Source organism: Vulpes vulpes, chromosome 7, assembly GCF_048418805.1.
Source record: "Vulpes vulpes isolate BD-2025 chromosome 7, VulVul3, whole genome shotgun sequence".
Classification (NCBI taxonomy): domain Eukaryota; kingdom Metazoa; phylum Chordata; class Mammalia; order Carnivora; family Canidae; genus Vulpes; species Vulpes vulpes.
In genome coordinates this window covers 5,733,017-5,759,462 of record NC_132786.1, presented here as the reverse complement: position 1 = coordinate 5,759,462, position 26,446 = coordinate 5,733,017, and the positions used below count along the sequence as shown (strand labels likewise).

Sequence of the window (26,446 nt, the reverse complement as noted above, 5' to 3'; positions counted from 1 at the left end):
TGCCTATATCATTAGTTCATTGCATGTCGGGATGCCTGGGGAAATGTCCTGAGATCGCTCAGTGGCCTTAAGGGAATTAGAAAGTTCCACGAATCTAACCGCGCTTATGGTATGTCTGTGGAGTTGAGGGCACGTCTGTAGGGCCCTGTCTGCCCCCAGTGGGATTGCTCAGTAGTCAAATGAGTCTCTGGCACCAGAGCCAGCGTCTTCTAGGGTCCTTCCTGCCGTGGGATTGTGCCGACTTTATACCTCGCTCCCGAGAACAACTTGGAGGCTAGAACTGCTGGGCTGCTTGCCGCCAGCTGGAGCTGGGGCAGAGTCCCTCAATTCCGGCCCGATGTGACCTCTCCTAGCAGCCACCCACGGGTCGTAGAGCAGATCTCATGGAGCAAATGAGAGCAGGAAAGAAGTCTCCTTTCCCTCTATGGGGTGGCTGCCCTGTGCGTGAGGAGCATGAGCGAGGTAGCGCAGAGAATGGGCAAGACCAGCTGCAGCGGTGCTGGGCGCCCGACAGACTGTCCTCAAGTCGGCGTCTTCCCTCCTTAAAAGGCCGCACACGCCGCAGGAGTACGACCGATCTGCCTTTGAGTTCTGGAACCATTCAGGGCACCAGGAAGGCACTTGGATTCTGAGGACGATTGATACAATAATGTATCGGGTCACGCTGAGCCGCCTTCCCCGGTTTCCTTGGCCCCCCTCCCAGGGAGATCGCCTGGTTCCCCCTTGCTCAGCCCCAGGGGCAAGGCCAGGGCCTGGGGATTTGGTGGCCGGAGCCGATGGGCCAGGGCGGGGGCAGCCGGCGTCAGGTGCGGAGCCCCGAGGGCCCTCTGGCCCCACTAACCTCGGCTGAGCTGTCTGCGCCTCCTGCTGCTCCCCGTGCACACCCGTGAGTTGCGGCTAAAACTTCCCGATTCCGAGTCCTCTTGAGAGGGTTAGGAGAACCCGCTTGCTGACTACGAGGGGCTTCGGGGCCTGGCTTGGGTGTCGGGGCGTGAGACTGGCATCGGCCGCCAGGCGCAGCCACCAGCACGTCGCCCCTGGCGGGCCCGGCCTTGTCCCGCCGGGTGGCCAGCGAAGGGCCTGGTCACAGGAGGCTTATCTTGAAATAGCGTCTCCACCGCGGTAAGGACGAGCCAGAGCTGTTTCTGGGAATAGAAACGTCAACCCCGAGGGGCCGGCGGGGCCCTCGAAACAGCAGCGCGGGACGGGCCGGCGGCGCGGGCTTCACACTCTGCTCCGCGCCTGTTGAACAAACTGACCGGGACCCCGGTGGCTCAGCGGTTCTGGAGACCCGGGATCGAGTCCCACGTCGGGCTCCCTGCAGGGAGCCTGCTTCTCCCTCTGCCTCTCTCTCTCTCTCTCGAATAAATAAATAAAATCTTAAAAAAAAAACAAAAATAAAACAGACTGACGCACGTTGTGGTTAACCATCCTGGAGTGATGGGATGTCCCTACGGTCAAAACAGGTGATGGATTTCAAATGCAGCTTGAACCTAATCATTTGGGTGAGCTTATTTCATAGTTGACTAATTTAGCAAACCATTCTTAAAAAGTGCTAATTAAACATCGCCCGAGGTGATCAATTTGCTGCCAGAAGTACAGGAAAATGGGTGCAGGAGGGTTTCAGTCCAGCTAATTATTGAATAAGGCAGAAGGCTTGATTCCCGCGGCCGAGAATATTCTTGGGCGGGGGGGTGGGGGGGCGGGGGGCCTTCCCTTCTTGCCCAGCGTGTCTCGCCATGTAGGGGAGTAGCCACGGGCCGGCCGCGATGACGGGGCGTCTTAGGTGCTTCATTTTGGGCATCGGCGCATCCAGGCGTCGTCGGGGCCGATCCCTTCTTGCGTCCTGGCCTGGGGGACGCTCGGGCCCGGTCGGCAGCCTCCTAAGGGCCACGCAGCCCGGGTTGTGTCGCCTGCCCCTGCCGCCAGCGTCCGGTGGCCCGGTCAGAGCGCGCCCCGTGCTGGGCCCGAGGCAGCTGCCCATCTTCCTGACGCTTCCCCGGCCCTGGAGGAGTCTAGAGACCCGGCGTCTCCAGGGAGCCTCCGTAGAGCCAGGCTGTGGGCCTGGGGGCCGCGCACCTGCCGGCCTGCCCTCGTCCAGCTGCCAGGGGGGCCGTGCGGAGTCCTCGGCAGGTGCGCGCCGGTGCTGCCCCAGGGCGGGGGGCGCACAGTGAATGAGGATCACGGGGAGGCCAGGAGGCGATCGATTGGGGGGAAAAGGATTTAAAGCAAAGTAGCGGGGACTCAAAGCGCCCGGGATGGGGTGGGCTGGGCTGGGGTGGCCGGCAGAGCTCTTTACTCAGTGGCCCGCTCCAGGTGGGTGGCGGCGGCCACGCGGGCGTCCGCACAGGAGCAGCCCGGGCGGCATCGTGGGGAGCGGGTGCGGGGGGGTAGAGGTTGGCGGGGCGATCGCCCTGGGGACTCCGGAGCCACTGCAGGGCTTTGCGTGGAGAAGCGGAATGACCGGCCGCGGCCACTGTGCCGGGAGTCAGGAGGGGGCCGCGGTAGGAGTGGGGGCCGCTGGGGGCAGTGGCAGTGGCTCCGATGACAGAGTCGTGGCTCGGGCCGGGACACTAAGGGCAGAGGTGGCGACAATGGTCAGATCCTAAATACATCTTGGAAGTAGGGCTGCCGACCGACCGGGAGGGGAAGAGGAGAAAGGAGGGCCTTGGGGACGGGGGTCGTGGGGGCGGGCTCTGGGGGACGCACCCAGGCTAGTGGTGGACGCGCTGGGGGCGAAGGGTCCTGGGTCTCCCCGCCGAGGTGTGGGGCTCCCCGCAGACGCTGTCTGAGGCCGCAGGTACCAGGGCAGATCAGAGGGGCCCGGGTGTGCGGTCGTGCGAGCATCTGGCTCTTGGTGTCAGCTCAGGTCATGCGCTCGGGCCCGTGGGATGGAGCCCCGTGTGGGCTCTGCGCCCGCTGTGGCGGGGCCCCCGCTCGGGGTGCTGTCCCCCTGCTCCCCCTCTGCCGTGTCTGCTCGCCCTCTTTAACGTGAGGCCAGTCCCCACGCTCGTGTGTCTCCCGCTGGCTGTTTGCAGGCGGACGGGAGCCAGGAGTTTGGGGTTCCACGGGGCTTTGGCTCCGCGGGTGAGCCCGGGGAGAGGGTTGAGGGGTTCGGATGGGGTGGCCGTGAGCACCGAGATGGATTCAAGGGGGAGGTGCTCCGAGACGTTGGTTGAGGGAATACCCGATTGAATGGAAAGCTGACATCTCATTTGCAAGAGAGAGAGAAAAAGTGCGTGTTCTAGAAGAGTGGCACAGGTGCTTGTCTCAGCGTCTGAGAAACTCTGAATGGGTCAGAGCGCCGGGGGCCGGGGGCCGCCACCTGCCCCTGTGCCCCGTCTGCTGAGCCTTTGAGGATCTGACTGCGGCTCCCTGGGGCCTGTCAGCTTGGGCAGATGCCTTTGCAGTGTTAGCAAGTGCTTTTTCTTTTTTCCTTAAAGATTCTATTTATTCATGAGACACACACACACACACACACACACACAGAGAGAGAGAGAGAGAGAGAGGCAGAGGGAGAAGCAGGCTCCATGCAGGGAGCCCAACGCGGACTCGATCCCTGGGCCCCGGGGTCACGCCCTGGGCCGAACGCAGCGGCTCAACCACTGAGCCCCCCAGGCGCCCCTAGAAAGTGGTTTTTATTAAAATGTGACGATTTATTTTTTTCCTCACCTGTAAAGACTTTAAATTGAGTAATACAATCCTATTTCAAAAAATAGAATGCCATTGAACATGCTGCTTATTTTCTTTAAAAGCGTAGAAAAAAGACAGAAGTAGATAGAAGAAGAAAAAGTCGCCCGCACTTTCATTATTCAGAGCTGGCCATGGTAGAAAAATGTGCATCTATTCTCCCGTAGTATCGTCTGATATTTATGTAGCTGTGGTCAGGCTGTGGGTGCGCCGCGTGCTTTGGCCCTGCCCGGCCCGGCCCCGCCCGCTCCTGCCCGGGGCAGACGAGGCCACCTGCTGCCGTGGGCCGGCGGGAGCCGCTCAGGTTCACGCTGGAGGATGGGGGTCGGGGCGACAACGTGGAAGCTCCCGCTTAACTGGACTTTCTGCCTGACTGCAAGCTAACTCCTTGTTACACGGACCTGGCACAGGTCGGGCTCGTCTCCTGGGACCTGGGACCCGGGGCCTCTCATCGAGCCCAGCAGTTGCCGTCGATCTTCAACAAGGCCCCAAGAGTACGTTTCTAAGAAATACGAAGTCCAGGTGGCTCTCGGCGTCCTCGGTTCGCAGCACCATCTAGAAAGCAGACGCACCCCCTCCCTCAGACTTCATGCGGGGCCGCGCCGGGTCCCGGGGAGTTGACCCGGCAGGGATCTTGCAAGTTAGTTTAGAGGCTGGGCCCCCGCGGGTGTTAGTGCTCGCCCGGGCCAGAGGGAAAGGGGGTGCAGGCTGTGGCTGTCGGGAGGTTCGCTGCAGGTTAAGATGAACATCCCGTGCGCCTCCCACGCGGCCTACGAAGGGTCCTGGCGCATGGAAGGTTTCGAGAAGACCAGAATATGAATAAATGGAAACGACGGTGACGTGGGGCTTCGGTTACCCTGATTTGTGGTCAGTCCATTCATCTCGTCTCTTTTGACTCTAATATCATTTCCTTGACTTTTGTGCTCCGGAGCTTCGGCTCTTAGAGGTCACACACCCGCCCAGGAGAAAGGCTGACCTTAGAGCAACTTGCGCAAAGCTGTTCGCTCCTGAACACAGGAATGAGGAACGGTGGCAGGAGGGTGACGAACGCCGTTTAGGAATCCACGCAGACGCACAGTCACTAGCAACATCTCATTTAGAAAAGAAATTATGAAAATGAGTTGTGCGTCCCCTTAAAACTGAGAGCATGTTTTTCTTTTTGTTGGAAAACATACTCTCTTCCTTAAAAAAAAAAAAAACTCTATCCTACCCCCCCCCCCCCCCACACTTAGCCTTTAAAAGAATGTATTGGTCTCTTCGTGATTTAATCTGTGACTTTTTCCTCATAAAATCATTGTTCGGTGCCACTGGCACACACATATTCAAACTGACCGTGTTGCTCAACCCCTTGCGATGGAATTGAATAAAAACTTGGATTAAAAGGTCAACTTTAAAATATGCATAATAAATTCACCAACAAAAAGCTTCCCAACCACTTTCTGCACCATTTCTCCTCATCTCATTACTCATGTAGGCTCCCCGAATTTTAAGGCCTGCAAATAAAAGAGCAGAACGCGGAGACCACTGGGGCCTAGGAAATTCTCTTTTGTGAATAGGGAATGAAAAGTAGAGTGAGTGAAAGATATTTCTTAAATTAATGACGTTGACACAGTAGAGAGACGATTGTCAGACACTTAATATTTCCATGGTATAAAAAAAAGTGAAACCTATTATTTTAAGAAATCCCTTACTCTATGCCTTTCAAATATTTGTACCACAGCCGTACTGAAAGCCTCACTTTTTGAGACGATTATTTCTCTAATTTTATAACCGACGATAGTAAGGCCATCAGGTTTATGCAGCAGGGGCTGGTGGGTCGAACTATAGGAGTCTCTGTGTGGGGAGAGTGTCTTGCTGTAACGTGGAGGGGCTGCTCACGCATTCTACAAATATTTGCTGAATAACTACATAAATAAGATAGGAAGACGGGTTTTTTAGGATAAGATCATTTGTTTAATGAAAATCAATCCTTTTGTGGCATTTGCACTTTTTTAAAGTTAGCAGTGCTACCTAGTAATAGAGGCCGCTAAATCCGAATCAGAAATAATGAGGTTTAGTTCGTACGGGCAGTTCCGGGGGAGATAACATACCTTTCTTTTCTTAGTGGTTTTGGACTCCTCAGGCTAATTTCTTCTGCATGCGAAAGGTGTGATTTGTGGAACAAGGAGATGTAAACACAAACGGTATCGGGATTGGAACCGAATGTCAGGGTCTCCAAGTATTTTGAAATAACATCTCTTCTGGCCTGCCGTCTGCTTCAGTTTAGGACAGCCAGGGTCAGTCCTTGAACCTCCAAAGCTGAAAATAGATCCAGCTACAAGATTTTTCACTCTGCAAAATTTGTCAATCTCATATTCTTCCTTTTTTTTTTTTTTTTTCCTATTTGGCCAGTCACACATGCTCTTTACATTAATTTTGATCTCGATTATTATGGTCCAGACGGATTTCCTAAACCTCTGTCATTACTTGCCTCATGGCTTGCATCTGTCCTTGCCTATCTCAAGAGACTTAAAATTCCTTGGTCTTTTGTTAGTAGCTGGACTTTGCTTCGGATGATGTCTTTAAGCCCAGCCTTGGTGCTTTGAACATCGATTCCTTTTTCAGATACGTGAGTGAGCACATACGTTACGTATAATCAGTCTGTCCAACCTGGAATTGGGGATTTTATCTTTAGGACTGAGGAACCTATTTAAGTGGTATCTACTTAAACTTTAGCATCTCTACTTAAATCTTGGATCATTTCGGGGACTCGGGAAGCCACACAGTGTGTCCTGGGGCACGGGTATAGGTGTGGGGGGTTAGTTAATGCACCAGTGATAGCGTGCACAGATTTTTTGCACACCTGCTGCGGACAAGGCCCTATTCTGAGCGCATATAGCAAATAACATGAAACACAGGGTCCGTGCTCCCAGGGGATTTATATTCTAGCAGAGGATTCACAGTGTTAAGCAGCTAAGCGCAAAATTAATTATGCCACTCAGATGGGACTCTGTTCAGTTCTGCAGAATTTTATATCTCTAATTTCCCATGTTTATTGTTAAAAATACAACCGGCTATTAAATATTCAACTAGTCTTTAGGATCCAAAGGTATTTTTAAGAGAAATAAGTATTTAAGGTATGATTTGTCATCTTTTATCAATGCCTTTTATCGTTAGTTAAAAACCTTTTTCGACCTTTGGACTAATAACACAGTATGGTAGGTCTTGGATTTCCTGGTTCTCCAGGGATCAGCTATGGGCCTCTCATGAGAGATTTCTGATTTCTTAACTCTGAGTGACCTCAGGGTCCCGGTTATGTTTTTCAGGTCATTTGCAGGGATGGCATTAGTTTTTCTTTTTCTTTTGCCGTCTACGAAGTCCTTGCTTTCGGGAGCAGAATGAAGTCCACAGTGAACAAGTCCTTTGTAACCTGTGAAGAAAATGACGTGGCCGTGACCTCTTTCTGGGGTTGTAAGCCTCGCTGTTTCGTGTACAGCGGCAAGATCACACGTTAGCTCGGAGCCTCCAGGGGTGCCAAGCCGATGGAGAACGGTTTGGAGATGAGGCTCAGCCTGGGGCTTATCAAAACAGGAAACTATGATAAGGGGGATCTGCTGTGGGCAAGGAAGGGACTTGTACTGGATGTGCCAGGAATTTCCATTCCCAGTATATTGACTCCCTGGGAATGGCCTGACCTTGTGGCTTTGATTTTAACCTCCCTCCAGGTATAAGGAGCGTTTATTTTATTCTGAACAGAAAGGTTTTAGAAAGGACTTAAATAATCTAGCTCCCCTCCCCATTCCTAATGAAGCTAAATTGATGTTCTTATTCCCAAGCAAGATCCCACGCAGCCTGCTGTCCCTGGTGGGTTAACTGCTCTTAGCACACGTCGAAGGATGAAAACCGTTATTACCAAGCGGGAAGGGTAAGGTGGTCAATTAGACATTGTCTTTGGAAAAGCACTTACACAGACAGAGTTTTTAGAAGTCCCTTTATGCGTTTTACTCTACCCCTTGGCATGTTTTGTCTTTCTGGGCATTTTTTCATTTCAATTTTGAATAAAATTATTTAGAATTTTAATTAGAGGTTAATTTAGAAATAAAATTACTAAAGCATACTGCGTTTGTGCACGTGTCGTCTAGGCCATACGGTGGAATGTATTTCTAACGGGTTGTGATCAAAAGAATTTGAAAGTCCCCATTCAGACGACACCGTCTGTACAGTCCAGGAAGCTTGGGGAAGCGGCTAGTTTCTTAAGGCTTACTGACTGGCCCTATTTTGCCGATCTCGATCCCGAGCTCAAGCAGTCCACGTGCTGCTTTGATTGTTCAAATAAAACTTTGGGAGGCATGAATTTGGGCAGGGGCGGGAAGCAAGGCCTGTTTAGATGCATTCTGCACATACGGAAGCAATCAGACGCTTGAGCACTTCTATTCGTGAACGCTCACGCTGGCTCGGACGATCCTGGGACTACTGGCATGGCCCTAGCTCCCATCCCTAGGGAACCTTGCTCTGCGTGCCTGGCAGAAGTTCAGGAACGGACACGTATTGCCCTGGCCGTCCTCCATCTGGGACAGTGGTTCTCGTGGAATTCCTTGGACCACACACAGCTTATCACATCTCGGAGTCACTTGTGACTCCCACGGGCCCTGCAGGAGCTGTGGCCATTGTCGTTCCCAGCCGCCTGCGCATAAGAGCGATCAGAGCATGCTTTCCCTAATCAGTGATGTAGGCAAGATGCTATTTTTGGGTGACCATCACTAGATTTACAAAAGCCATACATCCGACCCACGTAATGAGGAAGCAGATTGAAGTCAAAGGAGCCAAGCGGCACACAGGTCACTTGGCCAGCAGGGCCCAGCCTCCAGTATCCCTAATGGCTGTGAGCTGGAGGTCAGGATCCAAACTGAACAGGAAGGTGGGAAGAGGGGCTGCCTGGGGACCTGAGATCTCACTGCAGACTCCTGCTGTTAGTAAAAACATAACAGATACGTGTTTTAGATGATATGGCGAGGAAGCACACCGAGAGGAAACTAGCACTAAGGCAGCCCGAAGGAATGGACCGGGGTCAAATACCTATTGTTCAGGAGCGTGGCAGGAAGTGGGAGAGGTGCCCTGCCCTGGGAGGGAGAGCCCTCCACGGGCCTCCAATGGCTCCAGCATGATTCGCACGTGGGGCTGTGGGCTCTCTCAGTGCTCTCCCCCCTTCTGCTTACCGCATTCCGGAACTATGTGCTTTTTGCTACGTACCCATTAGTAACACTGGTAAAAGAGTTTCAGGATAAACAGGACATGCGTTTTGTTTTTTTGTAGTCAAATTTTTAAAAATAGTCATTTCTTTTATATGTAAAGAATACGTTTCTAGTAATGAATACACAACGGCCTAGCCTCAACTTCTACGTGAAATAAAAAATACTAACAAGTGTCAAGAACGCTGCCCACTTTATCCACCGCGGCTTTCTGGTTTCTTTCGGGCAGTGGTTCGGAGGTTCTGAGTTAAATGAGCTCGACTGACCTTTCCCCTGGCTTCTTGGCTTCTTGGCAATTGTGTGTGCTGTGAATGGGGAGGTAGGCCGTACAGGGCCGGAAGCTCTGGGATCTGCACTTGGCAGAGAACATGGCAAAGGCTCAGGGCCGCTCCCTGTGCTCTGATCCTTCTCCTCTTCCTTCCCCGGGGCTCTTCCTCCACTGGTTTTCTTCACTTTCTCTCTTACGGCAGCTTCTTTTATTCTTTTCTCTCTAGCTTATAAAGATCTCTGAAAGCAATCCACCTGTCCTTCCTAAGGCCTACCAGGTAAACAGTGGCGCCACATCATCCCTGTCTTATAGATGGGCAGTGAGTGGAGAGAGCAGGTGTGAGCACCTGGCACATGTGCTCTAGCGCATGTGCAGGTTAGAGTGTTAGTAATACAGATGAGTGAAGTGGGGTCGTCTTTAACCATCCTTTGGGCAGCTTTTTCCTTTTCGTACAGAAACATCGGTCGTGAGAGATTGGTGACAGTGAGATACAGTTGAGAAAATGGACTATTTTTTTTTTTTAATGGACTATTTTCTTAAAGACTGACCACACACATGCATGTTGGTAACTCAGTATTTTTATTTGACATCGGATTTCAATCTCCTTTATTTGCATACTAGTGAAAACTGACCTCTCACAGTGGACAACTGCATGCTAGCTCAACTGATCCCCCTTTCATTCTCCACTTGAAGTCCAACTCTTGCTTTGTCATAACAGAAGGAAGGAAAGGGCTGCTGGTCCTTGAGAGCAAAACGGGGATGTGTGTACATGGATGATCGTGGGTGGGTTCTCCTTATGTCACGGTTTGGTAAATAGGATAGAAAAGGGTAAGAAGAGGGAAGAGGGTCTCATTATAAAAGAAATGTGAGTGCATTTCAGTGCCCCAGGTGGTTGGAGCTGCGGAGCTGGTGACCCTGCGCATGCACTGCCGGCCAGGTGTCAGGGTCTAGAATCCGAGGGTGGGAAGGAAGTTCAGGCACCACCCAGCCAGCCCCTCCCAGGGTCTGTCTAAGGAAAGGTGTCGGGAGCTTGGGGGGATGGATGGACGGGGACTCGTTTTCAGACCCAGATGCTTAGTACTTGGTGTAAACTCGGGATCTGTGAACCCCTGCTCTTTCAGTCTGAGGAGTGTCAGAAGCAATTCTGTTTTCATGCGTAAGTTTCCTCTGCACAGCATTTTCAGTCTTGGTTGTAATTACGACGAGGACAGTTTCCATCTGTCACCCCACCGAAGCCCAGAGCGCTCACTGCACAGCTGGGCTTGGGGTGACTGTGCCAGGAGGCTCTGGGAGGCGTCACTTACCCTTCATGGCATTTCTTCACCTGTAGTTTACCTACAGGTGATGTAGGTGAGACATCAAGACAGTGATGAGGCCAGGGCGAAATGGTGCGCCTGTAAGCACCCAATCTGAAAGTCCTCTGTATTATACAGAGAACTCTAGCATAATAGACACTCAGGAGTAGCCTTCAGCATAAGGATTTAAGGATGGGCAGGAGAAGGCTTAGGTGTTGGACACCAAGGACCCTCAACAGAGAACTTTCTCAGCTTCCAAATTAAAAGCAATTCTCTAGGATAAATGGAATGATGACAATAACAGTAATCGATACTTAATTTTATAGCGCAATGAGCCACGTTAGTTTTCCAAGTGAATAAAATAGACCTTATTTACTTTCTTAACAAATAGTGGGTTTTCTCCTTCACTGTAAAACTGAGATCTGTCATTTGTGTTACCTCAATTAGCAAAACATTAACATCTTTAAAACTAGTGGGCTTCCATGGAGAGGCGTAAGTTTCTGTAAACCAAGGTGAACTCTTCTCGAGCAGTAAGTCAGCGGCAAATGAGGTAAGTCAGAGGCATGGCTGTGGATGCCAGCTGCTGGGTTAGTTTTTGATGGCCATGGTCCAGAGCAGCGGATGGTCCGTTTCCACGGTCACGACACCAGATCCATCATAGGTATTGGAAGTACTGACCAGTGTTCCAAAACCAAGCACGTTATTTGCTATAAGAAAACAATAAAACACAATGTTTAGTGAGAGGCAACCTTTTCTCCAGTGTGGAAGAACTTTGTCAACAGTTACCAAAAAGCAGCGAAGCACGCAGAAACATAGGCTGTGGGATTTTAAAACTGAAAGTTTCCATAACTTGCCATAACCATTTTTCAGGGAGTGGGTTATTGGTTTTTAACTATTCTGGGATATATGCCATTCTCATACAAAATTTCATTAAATTTTTTTATTATTTTTTTTCATTACCGATTGTAAAATCAAAACCCATTTTGTACTGTGCTACTTACTTCCTTGCCCGAGTGAAATTATAATTTTTCTGGGTGATTCAGAATTAACATTTTACATAAGTTATTAAACGCTATAAAGATGCAGTTTTAGCTTCAAGTCTGAATGATATGGGGCGGAAAGCTAATTACTCCAAAAAAGTATGGGATTTTGGTTATATTTTTCTCATAAATTAAGAAAAGCCAAAATGAGCAAGGCTTGCTTTCTGTAAAATTAATAGGAACTCAAAGGTCGAAGCAGATTTTCCACTGTGTCATCTGGAGGGATCCATAAGCCCAGCTGTAAAATGAGGGCAACAGATGAGATAGTCTTCTAACTGTTTAATTATCAAAGTAAAGGCTTAGGAGTTAAGTGATAGAATTTACTTACCAATGACATATATATGTAGGTATGTATATATTCTAACAGGTTAGCTGGAGTTAATGCCAAGGCTTTAGGGCAGTAAGTCAGATAACCTCACTTTGCTTGTGTAACAGCAGTTCATCAACATGACTCCAAACTCATGACTGTCCTCCTATAGACATTCCATGAGAACCAATATTATTCTCTTTGCTAAAATTCAGAGAGAAAAATAAACGGAGCGTTTTTCCTTCAAACAAAAAGTCACACTGCTTTGGGGGAAATAACTCAGTTATAATGTTCACTTCCCACTAGAGGGAGCTTGTTATCTTTCTGAGGAAATCTTGAAGAGGCAGTTTAAAAATTCAGAAATAGTATTACTGGATACTGTATGATTAGTATTACCAGTTAACACAGTTTATTTATTAAATCTCAAATTACTTATTTTTCAGAGCTGTCCATGCCTTTACTAATGCAAACACAAAGTAATAAGGTAAAACTATACAAAAATACAGAGTGGATCTCATGTGACAGTCACCCTGATATATATATAATTCAGTCTAAGAAGCTCTTGCCTCTTCAGTAATTTGGCACTTTTTTGAGATGAAGTTTCTAAATGATGCTAATGTGCACATACGTTTATAAATCTAGACATGATGATGTGGAGAGTGGGTTAGGGTGGTGGTCATGGACTCATGACAAAGTCTGTTTGGGATCTGTTGGAGAAAGGCCTTGGCTCCCTGAAGAGCGACCTTGCCTGGAATCAGGTGCACACCAGGTACCTCCAGACCTCGGGCCCAGGCCTAGGGTTTCAAGGCTTTCCTGATGGCCAACAAGGGAAAAGCTGGGGAACAGTTTGAGCACTGCAAACCATTTATTCATAAAGACGAGTTTGGATGCTTTAGGGGACCTGCCACCTTTACAGTGGAAATGCCCCAGAGAAGAACAATGTATGCATAACTGCCTGAATTTGACACAATGCATTTTAAGATTCTGGAAACTGATTAGATTAAATCCTGGGTTTTTTTTACATAAGCTCAAAGGACAAGGGCACAAAATTATGTCTCTAGTTTGTAGTTGAACATAAATTCCTTTCTGCTTTTCTGAAGGTAGACTATCAATTTCCGATCATTAGGGCTAGACACTTAGGTTTCCCTAAGGCATGAATTCTTAATGGAGAAAGAATGAATGTAGTTTTTATCTCATCACGAGAGGTTCCCTTCCCATGACCTGGTTCAACCCTAGTTACCTCCCAAAGGCCCCACCTCCTGATACCACCATCTTGGGGGTTACGGCTTCCACATATGACTTCTAGGGGACACATTGAGTCTGTAGCAGTACGGTCAGAATTAATGAAAGGTCACAATTAAATACTTTCTAGTCTCCAACTTTATGGAGATTACAATAGTATGATAGAAGACTAAGATGAATAAGATGAAATACAAAAATCGTAAGTTTTAATTCAGTATGTCACTACAATTATTTTGGAGTATATTCCTTCAAGTGAAAGAATCATGCTTTTCAAGCAAACTGTAAAGTTTTCCTTATAAGAAAAAAAAAATCTTTTTTTGAGGAAAATACTTGGAATTATGACTAAACTCCCCCTAACCCAAATGTTGGAGGGTCAATCATGAAGCAAAATAACAAGACTGGCAGAGAGACAGCTTCCCACAGATTATTTTCTTCCTGTTCTATTGAGCTATATTGATGCACAGCATAATGGCTTGACATACGTATATACTAGGAAATGATTATCACAGTAAATTTGGTTAGCATGTATTACAAATTTTTTCTTCCTTGTGATGAGAACTTTTGGAATCTTTTCTTACCAACTTCTGAATATTCCATAAGGCGTTGTTAACTACACTTATGTTGTACGTGATACGCTCAGTACTTCTATATCTTAGAACTAGATGTTTGTATCCACCTTCACCCAACTCCCCGCTACCCCTGTGCCCCTGGCAACAAACTACCTGAGGTTTTCTGTGAGGTTATTTTTGGATTCTACATATAAGTGAGATCATACAGTATTTGTTTTCTTTTCTGTCTGACTCACTACACTGACTCACTACATAATGCCCTAAAAATTCATGTTGCAAATGGCAGGATTTCCTCCTTCCTATGGCAGAAATAATACTCCAGGGGTGTGTGTGTGTGTGTGTGTATGTATGTATACACCCCAACTTCTTTATCAATTTATCCACTGATGGACACTGAGGTTGTTTCCATTTCTTGGCTCCTGTGAATAATGCTTGCTAGGGAACATGGCGTGCAGATATCTCTTCAACATAGTGTTTTCATTTCCTTCAGATATGTTCCCAGAAGTGGAATTGCTGGATCATAGAGTTGTTCTAGTTTTATTTTTTTTGGCGGGTGGGGGGGGGGGGGACTCCATGCTGTTTTCCAAAGTGGCTGTACCAATTTCCATTCCCATCAACAGCATACAAGGTTTCTCTTTCTCTAAGACCATGCCAGCATCAGTTACCTTTTGTCTTTTTGATGGCAGCCATCCTACAAGGCTTAAGGTGAGATAGCTCCTTGTAGTTTTGAATTGCATTTCTCTAATGATGAATGATGCTGAGCACCTTTTCATCACCTGTTGGTTATTTGAATATCTTCTTTGGAAAAATGTCTTCAGGTACTTTGGCCATTTTTCTGCCAGATTATTTGCTTTTTCTTCTTTTCACTAATGAATTTTATGAGTTCTTTATGTATTTTAGATATTAACCCCTTATCAGAGGGTATACAGCTTGCAAAGATTTCTTGATCCTTTTCAAAAACAGGTTATCATTCTTTTGATTGTTGCTTTTGTTGTGTTAGTTTGATGCAGTTTCACTTGTTTATTTTTTAATCTGTGGTTTGTGTTTTAGGTGTCCTATCAAAAGGCAATTTTTTTCCCTTAGGTTTTTTTTTTTTTTTTTTTCTAGGAGTTTCATGGCTTCGGGTTTCATGTTTAAGTCTTTATTCCATTTGGGTTAATTTTTGTGACTGGTTTAACAAAAGAGTCCAGTTTCATTCTTTCACAGGTGGATATCCAATTTTCTCATTACTACTTATTGAAGAGATGGTCTTTTCTCAATTGCATATTTTTGGATCCCTTGTCAAATATTAGTTTATTCTATCAGTGGGGGGTTAATTTGGGCTCTAGATTATGTTTCATTGGCTTAGATGTATAATTTTTATGCCAGTAACATACTATTTTGATTACTACAGCATCATATAGTTTTAAATCAGGAACTGTGATGCCTCCAGCTTTGTTCTTTCTCAGAATTACTTTAGCTATTCAGGGTCTTTGGTGGTTCTATACAAATGTTAGGTTTTTTGTTTTGTTTTGTTTTTTGCTTTTGTAAAAAAAAAAAGCCTTTAGAATCTTGTTAGAGATTGCAATAAATCTATAGATGGATCTGGATAGTTTGATAGTATGGAGATTTAAATAGTATGGACATTTTAATCATTAATTATTCCAATCCATGAACATGGGGTATCTTTCTATTTGTGTCTTATTCAGTTTCTTCCATTAATATCTTGTAGTTTTCAGTGTAGAGATCTTTGACCTCTGGGTAAATTCATTCCTAATTATTTTATTGTTTTTGGTGTTATTACAAATGGGATCATTTTTTTTTTTCAGGTAACTCAGTGTTAGTATATAGAAGCACTACTGATTTTTGTATGTTAATTTTGTAACTTGTACCTTTGCTGAATTTGTTGATTTTTCTTTTGGTGGAGGTGTTAGGATTTTCTACATATAAAATCATATCATCTGCAAATAGAGAGTTTTATTTCTTCTCTTCCACTTCTGATGCCTTTTATTTTGCCTAAGTACTCTGGCTAAGTACTCTTCCAGTATGGTGTTGAATAGGAGTGGTGACAGTTGGCACCCCTGTCTCCTTCCTGATCTTATAGGGAAGGCTTTTAGACTTTCATCATTAAGGATGATGTTAGCTGTGGGCTTGTTATATATGGCCTTTATTATATGGAGGGGGCACATTCTTTCTATGTATTAGTTAGGAGTTTTTATCATGAATAGATTTTGAGTTTTGTCAAATATTTTTTCTGCATCTATCGAGATGATCATGATCATTTTTCTTTTATTCTATTAATGTGATGTACCACATTTACAGATTTGTATAAATGTTGAACCATCCTTGTATCCCAGAGATAAATCCTACTTGATTATGGTGAATAATCCTTCTAATATGCTGTTGAGTTTAATTTGCTAGTAACTTTGTTGAAAATGTTTGCATCTGTACTTATCAGGGATACTAGCCTGTAGTTATCTTGTCATGTCCTTATCTAGCTTTGGTATCAGGTTAACGCTGGCCTTGTAAAAGGAATTGGGAATGTTTCTATCACCTCGATTTTTTGGAAGAATCTGAAAAGGATTCATACTAATTCTTTATTTTTATGATTTTATTTATTTATTCATGAGAGAGAGAGAGAGAGAGAGAGAGAGAGAGGCAGAGACACAGGCAGAGGGAGAAGCAGGCTCCATTTAGGGAGCCTGATATGGGACTCGATCCTGGGACTCCAGGATCACGCCCTGGGCCGGAGGCAGGCGCTAAACCGTTGAGCCACCCAGGTGTCCCGGTACTAATTCTTCTTTAAATGTTTGGTAAAATGCAGAGTGATGCCATCTGGTACATCACTGGGATACTTTTCATTACTGATTCAAGCTCCGTATTAGTAATTCACCTGTTCAGATTTTCTACTTCTTCTTGACTCAGCCTTGGTAGGGTATACGTTTCTAAGATTTTTTCCATTTCTTTGCAGTTGTCTGGTTTGTTGGTGTAGTTTTCATAGTAGCTTCATACAATCTTTTGTATTTTGGTGATTTTATAGTTGTAATCTTTTTCATTTATAAATTTTGTTGATTTGAGTACTCTCCTTTATGTTGGTTAGTCTACATAAAGGTGTCAACTTTATCTTTTCATAGAACCAACTCTTAGTTTTTTTTAAAAATGGTCTTTTCTGTTTTTCACTTTCTAATCTGTATTTCCTCTGCAAACTTTGAGCTTAGTTTGCTCTTCTTTTTCTAATTCCATAGGTGTAAAGATAGGTTGTTTATTTGAAATCTGTTTTCTTGATGTGCGCCTTATAGCTATGAACTTCTCTCTTAGAAGTGCTTTTGTTGTATCCTATAAGTTTTGGTATATTGTGTTTCCAGGTACTCTTTCTTTTGAAATTCTTCTTTGATCTACTAGCTATTCAGGAAAATGCCATTTAATTTCTATGTATTCACTAATTTTTCCTCCTGTTATTTTTTTTTAATTTCTTTTTTTTATTTTTTAATTTTTTTATTTATTTATGATAGTCACAGAGAGAGAGAGAGAGAGGCAGAGACACAGGCAGAGGGAGAAGCAGGCTCCATGCACCAGGAGCCCGACGTGGGATTCGATCCTGAGTCTCCAGGATCGCGCCCTGGGCCAAAGGCAGGCGCCAAACCGCTGCGCCACCCAGGGATCCCTTTCCTCCTGTTATTTATCTTTAGTTTTATACCAGTGTGGGCAGAGAGGATAATTGGTATGATTTCAATATTCTTGAATTTACTAAAACTTTTTTTGTGGCCTAATAGAGGATCCTAAAAAAATGTTCCATGTACTGACTGTGTTGCCTGCCCAATGCAACTGTAGGATGGCTTCACAGTTGCCTGGATTTGTTGGTCAGGTTTCCTAGACAGTTAGGATTACTACTATTCTCAGAAATAGGCATGGTTATGAATTAGCTTCCCTGATTGGGCAGAGCAGCGGAACGGGGCTAAGGCCAGCATAGCTTGTTGTTTGGGGACCCAAATCAGGCAGGACTGTGCACCATCTCTGGCCAGATGGAGTCACCAGCTTTGTTCTGCTGATGGGCAGAGCCACAGGCTATGTTCACGGCTCATGTGCCACTGTAAGCAGGGCTGCAGGATGGGCTACCTGGCTTCCCCTGTTAGGTTCCTCGGTTGGGTGGGCAGAGGCTGTATTCAGCAGGGATCAGGGCTACAAGTTAGTTTCCCTGTTTAGGTGGAGTTGCTGTAGAGGCCCCAAAGCTGGCAAGGCTCTTTTCTGGAGGCCAAACAGGCTATGGTCTTGATCCTGCAGATGAGAAGGGGCATTTGGCTGGGCTCTCCACTCCAGTGCTGCTGTAACTGAGATGGCAGGGTGGGCAATGCAGATTCCTGGGAGCTGTGGTTGGGTTTCCTGGTCAGTAGTGGATGGGACCGTAGATTAGTTTTGCTAAGTTGATTGGGGGCATTGAATAGGCCCCAGGGCCTGCAAGGCTCTTGTTTGGGGGAATTGGGTGGAATCGTGATCCTTGGCCAAACAGGGTTACCATTCTGGCTCTGCAGACAGCCAGCACTGCTGGCCAAGTTCTTCACGTGAGTGCTACTGGGGTGAACAGCTTCACAGGGGCTCAGGCCAGGCTTCCTGTGCTGGGAGCTACACTCTGCAGTAGACAGTCCTACGAATTAGCTGTCCCGCTCAAGAAGGTCTGGCTCCAAGGCTGGCATGGCATGACTCATTATTTATGGTCCCGAACCAGGCAGATCTGGGCCCCACCAAGTTCCTGGTCAGCCTGGGGCACAATCTTGACTCTTCAGAGAAGCATAACCACTGGCTGAGATTTCTACTTCGATGCTGCTCTGAGTGGAAACTCGATCTTCCAAGATCCAAATGTGGTTGCTATCGACACTATCGACTCTATTCCCCCCCCCCCGCTTTTAAAATCATGATCTGACCCCCAGCAGTCAAGCTACACACTACCCCCCTGGATGTGAGATCCTAAGAAGTGATTCTCCGTGCTGGGGAGCTAGATGTCCACCTCACGCTCTCTTTCCTGCTGGGGACACTGCAGGCTCAGGGGTCCCCTTGGTGAAGTGTCATACTGCCCTGGGGGGAGCTGCTGCTCTCGGCCTTCTCGTGCAGTCCATCTCGGTCTCTGTGCTTTAGGCTGTAGAACCCTCACGTTCTAGCATTTTTATAGTGGTGTCTCATCCATGGTAACTCTTGCTTTCTTGTGAAGGGGACTGGACTTTTAGGAATGACCTATTTGCCATCTTGATGCCATCACTCTCTCAAAAATTACTTTTTCAGATCTACCCCCAGAAAACCTGTCCAAAACCTTGGCTGGCTTATCATTTAGATTCAATTCCACATTTAGACAACTGAGATGTGATTCTTCCCCTTCCGCTCTTTGTTGTTAGAGAGTAGAACTAACCATGATTCTTAGATAACCAGTTATTCAAGTCAATTCTTGTTTTAACTAGAGATAAGAATAAAAGTTACAGCTTTGTGTGAAATTATAGGAAACCATATCACACGTGGCAAACATAACGTAAAATTGCTTGCTCTGTCTGAATGTGGAAGTGCAGTGTTTGCTTCAAAGCTAGTGTCATCAGTTGTCTTAAGGGCAACTGTGGTCTCACGACAACAGTAGTGGCCAACGAGGGCTGCTTACGTTACCCTTCCTTCCAATGAAATGTAACAGCAGATATATTAGGGAACACAGAAGCACAGCCTAACTTTTGGGTTTTCATATTTTAGAAAATTAGAAGTACTTAAAAAGGAGAGAAACATTAACATAGATTTTATAATTTTCTTCTGTTATCTCAAAAGGTAAGGATGAGAGTTAGGCACTCAATATTCTGCTGCTTTTAATGATACCCTACTAGCTTTTGTCTAAAGCTGGAAAGACTGAGGATGCTAGAGCAGAAGATGGCAAATTACTAGAATTTAAATTATCCAACCATTTTTTTGTGTGTCACATGAGGGTATAGAGGACCATTTGTCCTGGTTTCTTGCCTGCCTTCACCTCTGCAAACGGATTTACTGGGCTGTGGCTCTTTTGAGGTGATTGACAGTGTGAAAGAGCACTGGGGAGGCTTCTGATGCTTTAAAGGCTGGAAGAGCATGAGCGGGGAAGATCTGTTCCCTCTGCTCCCGGGTGATTGTTCTGCTCAGATACTTTGACAGAGGAGTCATCTCCCTCAAAAGTATAAACCCCGTTGTGCGAGGTAAGTCAGACCTAGGTTCAGACCTTGCCTCTATTATTCACTTTCTCTGTGAAGTCAGTTTTCTCATATCTAAAATGTGTATAAGAAGATCTACTTCACAGAGAAGCAGTACAGATTATCTAATCAAAAATCTAACACCTGATAAGCTGGAAAGAAATTTTCAACTTCACTGCTGTCTCTGTCAATGAAGTAGGTCAAGGTTTTCTTTCTCCATATTAATAGTATTTTAAAATGAAAAAGAGAGATTGGCATGGTTTGAATAATTCGCAGACGCCTTAGTTCAAGTGATTAGTTTATGGCCAGCTGGGAGGTACAATGAGATAAACTTTGCCAGGCTAGTAAATCACTTGCTTGATAGGTATTGGCCAAGGCTATCCTCTTTGCTGGACACTGGAGAAAGGACGTACTGACGTACATACAGTCATGCCCAGTGGACTAGACAAGTGTGGGCCAAGGGCTAATAATGATGGGGCCAGGATAGATTGTATATTCAAGTAGGAAGTGAACTCTTGGGTGAGTGGGGAGCCACACAGATCCCCACAGGCCTGACTCCTATACTGGCTTCCTAAGAATCTGATTATTTCATAAAATAAATAAGTGAATTCTAAAGAAGGCAATGCCAACATTTCTTTTTCTTTCCTTTTTTTTTTTTTTTTTAAAGATTTTATTTATCCACTCATGAGAGACACACAAAGAGAGAGGCAGAGACACAGGCAAAGGAGAAGCAGCCTCCCTACGGGGAGCCCAATGTGGGACTCGATCCCAGGACCCCGGGATCATGACCCAAGCTGAAGGCAGATGTTCAACCACTGAGCCACCCAGGCGTCCCAACGCCAACATTTCTTAAATAGATGAAATTGACGGAGTAAGAGAAGGGAGTAAACGAGCTTTGCCTGAGAGATGCCGTGCAAGGAGGTGATGCTTGAGATGGAGTGATTCTCATTCATCCCAGACGTCACCTGAACACTTACAGTGCACACCACGTGCTCCGAGTAGAGCAGGTTTTTATCTGCAATTTACAGATGAGGAGAATGAAATTCAGAGAGGTTAAATCCACAGGCTATGATGATGATAATGAAAGTTGTTAGACACTTGTTGCCAAGGGAGGTTACGGCAATTCTTTGAAGAGCTTTAAAAAGAGAATTGAGGTTGCTCTGTTTCCCCTAAAGTCTGGAACTGTCAGCAGCCTGATGGACTAAGTGGGCAAAGCCGTGGAAGTGTGCAAACCACTCTAAGCCTTAAATGAATACCATGTATGCCACACAGACAAATGTTTAATGAACCTACTTTGATGGATCTCAAGAGGTTCCCCAGCATTCTGGAACATTATGTTAAGCCCTGGGAGTGCAGTCAGATGTAATGGACGTATCACCAACTATCTCAGATGTAATAGCACCGCCGCATGCTCTACCTTCATCATTTGTTCTCTTAAGATGCTTAGCCAATTTGGAGAAATGCCATATATTACAAAAATATGACATTTCATTAGCAGAAAAAGCAAACTATACTGCCTCTGAAATCAGCTCACTGGATTGGTCTTTACCATTTTAATTATTTGAACTACAGATTTAAAACCAGTTTTTACAGACTTCTATTGGGCAAACCCTCAATTTTTAAAAATTGCTAATTTACCATTTCCTAATAAAAATATCCCTCCCAGAATTCCTATTTTAAAGTTGTTTCCTATAAAACGGCATTGATACTTATGGTGGTTGTTAAAAATTATCAAAGACTTAAGTTTCAGGGATCCCTGGGTGGCGCAGTGGTTTGGCGCCTGCCTTTGGCCCAGGGCGCGATCCTGGAGACCCGGGATCGAGTCCCACGTGGGGCTCCCGGTGCATGGAGCCTGCTTCTCTCCCTCTGCCTATGTCTCTGCCTCTCTCTCTCTCTGTGACTATAATAAATAAATAAAAAAAAATTAAAAAAAAAAAAAAAGACTTAAGTTTCAGTATTGCTTTTTTCACACTTTGTTGATGGCAGAAACTCTAGTCCTAGTGGAGAGCTGCAGAATATATGTCTTTCATGTATATTTATTGGAATCTCTAAAAAAATATGAGTTGGAGAGCATGTGTCACAGAAATGTCCAATTATCTCTGTCAGCACTGTAATATCACAGGATCCACACATCGAACTTTTAATTTTCCAGTAGCCACATTAAAAAGTAAAAACAGGTAAAATGTTTATATACACACACATTTGTTATTTTTGTTGAGATATAAGTGACAATGGTTTCAGATACACTATGGAAGGATTCAAAATATGTCTATATTGAGGAATGATCACCACAGTGTGTCAGTATGATGTCCATCACCACAGATGGTTACCAATATTTTTTTAATGTGATGAGAATTTTTAAGATGTACTCTCTTAGCAACCTCCAAATAAACAAGATAGTAACTATACTCAACATGCTGTACATTACATCCTCCTGATGACTTGTTTTATAACTGGAAAATTCTATCTTTTGATCATCTACACCCATTTCTTCCACTCCTAGCCTCTGGCCACCATGAATCTGTTTTCTGTATTGAGGGGTTCTTTTAAGTAGCCACATATAAATGAGATTATAAGGTACTTGTCTTTCTCTGTCTGACTTATTTTTCTTAGCATGATGCCCTCAAGATCAATCCATGTTGCTGCAAATGGCAGGATTTCTTTTCTATGGCTGAATAATATTCCATTGTGTGTATGTATGTACATACACATTTTCTTTCTTTATCCATTCATCCACCGATGGACACTTAAGTTCTTCCATTTCTTGGCAAGTATAAATAAGGCTGCAGTGAATATGCAGATGCATATATCTTTTCAAGTTACCCTGGATATTCTTGGCTCCTTTATTTTAATGGGCTGTATATGCACAGATTCATTTCTGGGCTCAGAAACTCATCTGGATCCACTGGCCTGTGTCTCTTTTTATGCCAATAAAACACTGTTTGATTAATGTAGCTTGGTGTGATATAGGTTGAAATCAGGAAACAGGATGCCTCCAGGTGTGTTCTTTATGAAGATTGCTTTGGCTATTCAGAGTTGTCTGTGGTTTCATATAGATTTGAGGTTTGTTCTATTTTTGTGAAAAATGCCATTGGAATTTTGGTAGGGATTTCAATGATTTATAGATTGATTTGGGTCATATGGACATTTTAAGACTATTCTTCCAATCCATGACCATAAATATCTTTCCATTTGTGTCTTTTTCATTGTTTTTCATCAAAGTATTATCATTTTCAGTATACAGGTCTTTTATCTCCTTGGTTAAATTTATTTGTATTCTTTTTAAATTTATTTTTTATTTGTATTCTTTTTGATGCAACTGTAAATGGGATTGTTTTTTTAATTTCTCTTTCTGATAGTTCACTATTAATGTATAGAAACCCAGAATATTTTTGGATATTGGTTTTTTTTATCCTGCAACTTAACTGAATTCTTTTATTAGTTTAAACAGCTTTTTTTTTTTTTTTTAAAAAAAAAAAAACAGTCTTTAGGGTTTTCTCTATATAGGGTCATGTCATCTGCAAATATGACAGTTTTACTTCTTCCTTCCCACCGTAGATGGCTTTTATTTCTTGTTCCTGCCTAATGGCTCTGGCTAAGACTTTGGATGTTCTGTTGAAGAAAAGTGGTGAGAGTGGGCCACTTTATATTCATGTAATCTAGTATATCTAAAATATTGTCATTTTAACATGTCATCAATATAAGAAAAATTATTATTGAGATATTTTACATTCCTTTTTTATATACTAAGTTTGAAATCTGGTATTTACAGCTTCTCAGGATCCCTGGGTGGCGCAGCAGTTTGGCACCTGCCTTTGGCCCAGGGCACAATCCTGGAGACCCAGGATCGAGTCCCACGTGGGGCTCCTGGTGCATGGAGCCTGCTTCTCCTCTGCCTGTGTCTCTGCCTCTCTCTCTCTCTCTCTCTGACTATCATAAATAAAAAAAAAAATTTACAGCTTCTCTCAGTTTGAACAAATCTATTTTAAGTGTTTAACAGCCACATGTGGCTACTGGTTACCATATTGATTGAACAGTACAGATCTAGGTTACTGAAGCAGAAACCATACTTAATGAATTAGTTATCTGTTTTTCCAGGGAACACTATCATCTGACTGATTCATCTGCAGATATGTATTCAGAGAGTCTCAGGTTATAAAGGGACTATTAAATTCAAGTGAGCATAACAAGTCATTTCAAATTATTTCAGCTTATGACAGGAATGGATCAACACACACTTGGATATTTGGCATATACTCAGCAGAGAGTCCTCTGCCCTTTAAGTTGAAGGCTGAGAAAGATTACAAAACTAGACAAGAAAATAAAAAATGCAGAACCTAAACAAACATAACAAAACTACCAATAGAATACATCCTGTGTTATAAAGGAATTTAATATGACAACTCCTGCCTGGACGTACAGCAGATGGTCTTCTTACTCCTAGTCATTGCTTCTCCTTGCACTCCTCTAAATTCCCTAGCTGATCTGGCCATTCCTGCCTGAAAAGATAAATGATGAAAATCCATTGCTTATCACCTTGCTACCTCCTACCCCAAACATTTTGGCCTGGCATTCAAGGCCCTTCCTCAAATGGCTATCTTCTCCCACTTAACCTACTTGCTAGCCACCCCATGCCACTTGCTGTTCCCTTAATAGATCAGGAACTTCCTACTTCCATGAGAAGTTTTGATGTCTCCCCTCCTTCTGGAACATACCCATCTTTTCTACGCTTGCTATATCCTTCCAGTCTGAAGTCCAGTGTCCCCCTCCAGCCTGGATAGCTCTCTCTCATTCCTTAACCCTGGAGGCTGAATTAATAATACACACACCAGGAAGGGCATGCAAATGTAGAGAAATGTTAACAGTTCTGAATCTCGAGGGAAAGTATAGAGATTTTGCCGTACTGTTCAATTTTTCTGTAAGTTTGAGGTTTTATTTTTCATTTTTAAAAGATTTTATTTATTTATTCATGAGAGAGACACACACACACACACACACACACACACACACACACACACACAGAGGCAGAGACACAGGCAGAGGGAGAAACAGGCTCCATGCAGGGAGCCCGACATGGGACTTGATCCCAGGTCTCCAGGTTCATGCCCTGGGCCGAAGGTGGCGCTCAACTGCTGAGCCACCCAGGCTGCCAGGTTTTTTGTTGTTGTTGTTGTTGTTGTTTTTTAATATTAAAATTCAATGTTAAAATTTGGGAGGAAAGTTTAAAAAGATGAGAACTCATGAAGGAAAGCACCTTCTTATTCACATTTGCTTCCTCGAAAGCTGAAGTAATGCTGTTAGGAGAATCAAATCAAGACATGCTCCTTGACTTGAAGTGTGTTTAAAATAAACCCAAATTGAGGAAAATGTGTGCCACATTTGGGAAGCAGGCAGCTTGCCTGTGGTATGTGCATGTTCAGCTGCTTGGAAGGGCCCCCAAAGGGACAGCGGGCACAGAGCCTGGCACGGGGGGACAGGGTCTTCCTTCATCAACCTAACCAAAGTGCACCCAGGACAGCCTGTAGTTAACACTTCCTGATGGAACTTAAATTATGTCCAGTGCCTAGAAAAGTGGTCAGAGCAGACGTCTTCACTGTGAGAGCACGCCCTCCACTGAGCTTTCTTGTCGGAGGTTCACTCTCCAAACCCTGACGGGCTGAAGTCTCCTCCCAAGGTGAGCTGTGGTCACCTCTCTGTCCTGACCACCAATCCTTTCTTGAACTCAAGTGTCTAAGGGCTATTCTAATTCTTCTCGAAAGTGGTTGCATTTATCTTCATCTCTCTCCAAAGTTGCATGTGTCCCTTGCCCTTGGATTTGGGCCGGAAGTCATTAGAAGGCCTCTGATGTTCAATTATTCTTCTGTCTCCACACTGCCTGTGTCTCCACTCAGCCTGCTGTCCCCAAAACAATTAGACCGAGAAAATGCCACAGTGTGGAGGAACCAAAGCTAATTATGCCAGTTAGAAAAGGTTTCCCAAGTGCTTTCAAATGTTCAGGCTTTTCTAAAATATGTTATTATTTTTCTTTGTTAACAAGAATTCCTTAATATATCATTATCATGTTCCACTCCCAGGGCCCATGCTGCAGTTTAAGTGCACATCAGAACTGCTTTATGAAAAAAAGAAAAATGGACAGTCCAAATCCATAAAATGTGGCCTAATTATTAATGGTAAAATGAATGATCTGTGTAGAAACAGCCCAAGATTTTTCCATATGGAAAGTCCATATCAGATTTAAATGTGTGTGCAAAGAAGGGAATGTGAGTCTGTCCAGGGGCTGTGCTGAGCTGATTTACTTTGCTCAATTTCCTTCAACTCCTGGGGCCCAGCCTTGCCTCCTGTGGACACTGGCCTATCTCCCAAACATGCACACAAGTGTGACAGTTGTGGCTGCATGTGGCAAAGCTGACCATCCCAGACAAAGGTTTCATCGCAATTGGTGGCTGACTGGCAGGAAAACCCTGGGCAGGCCCTTGTGTGCTGCTGGCCTCAGTGTCCTCCCTGAAGACAGAGCTGAGCTTCCCACCACAATATTCTGACTTTTGCTCTAAATTCTTCAGGTGACCTCCATATTTGCCAAATATGGCTATTTTGGATACGAATGAGTTAATGTCTGTGATGGTCTTTGACTTCTCCATGC

At 44.9% G+C, this 26,446-nt stretch overlaps 1 protein-coding gene across 2 annotated transcripts in view; it reads right to left on the bottom strand.

Annotated features, from left to right (window-relative positions):
- Positions 1-9,746: 9,746 nt before the first annotated feature.
- TPK1 (thiamin pyrophosphokinase 1) overlaps positions 9,747-26,446 on the bottom strand; it is a 319,383-nt gene continuing 302,683 nt past the window's right edge. For both annotated transcript variants that reach the window (XM_072762803.1, XM_026018334.2), the window contains one exon: positions 9,747-11,188. In XM_072762803.1, the coding sequence (XP_072618904.1) occupies positions 11,070-11,188 (119 nt within the window). In that variant the 3' untranslated portion in view covers positions 9,747-11,069. The remainder of the gene's footprint in view (positions 11,189-26,446) is intronic.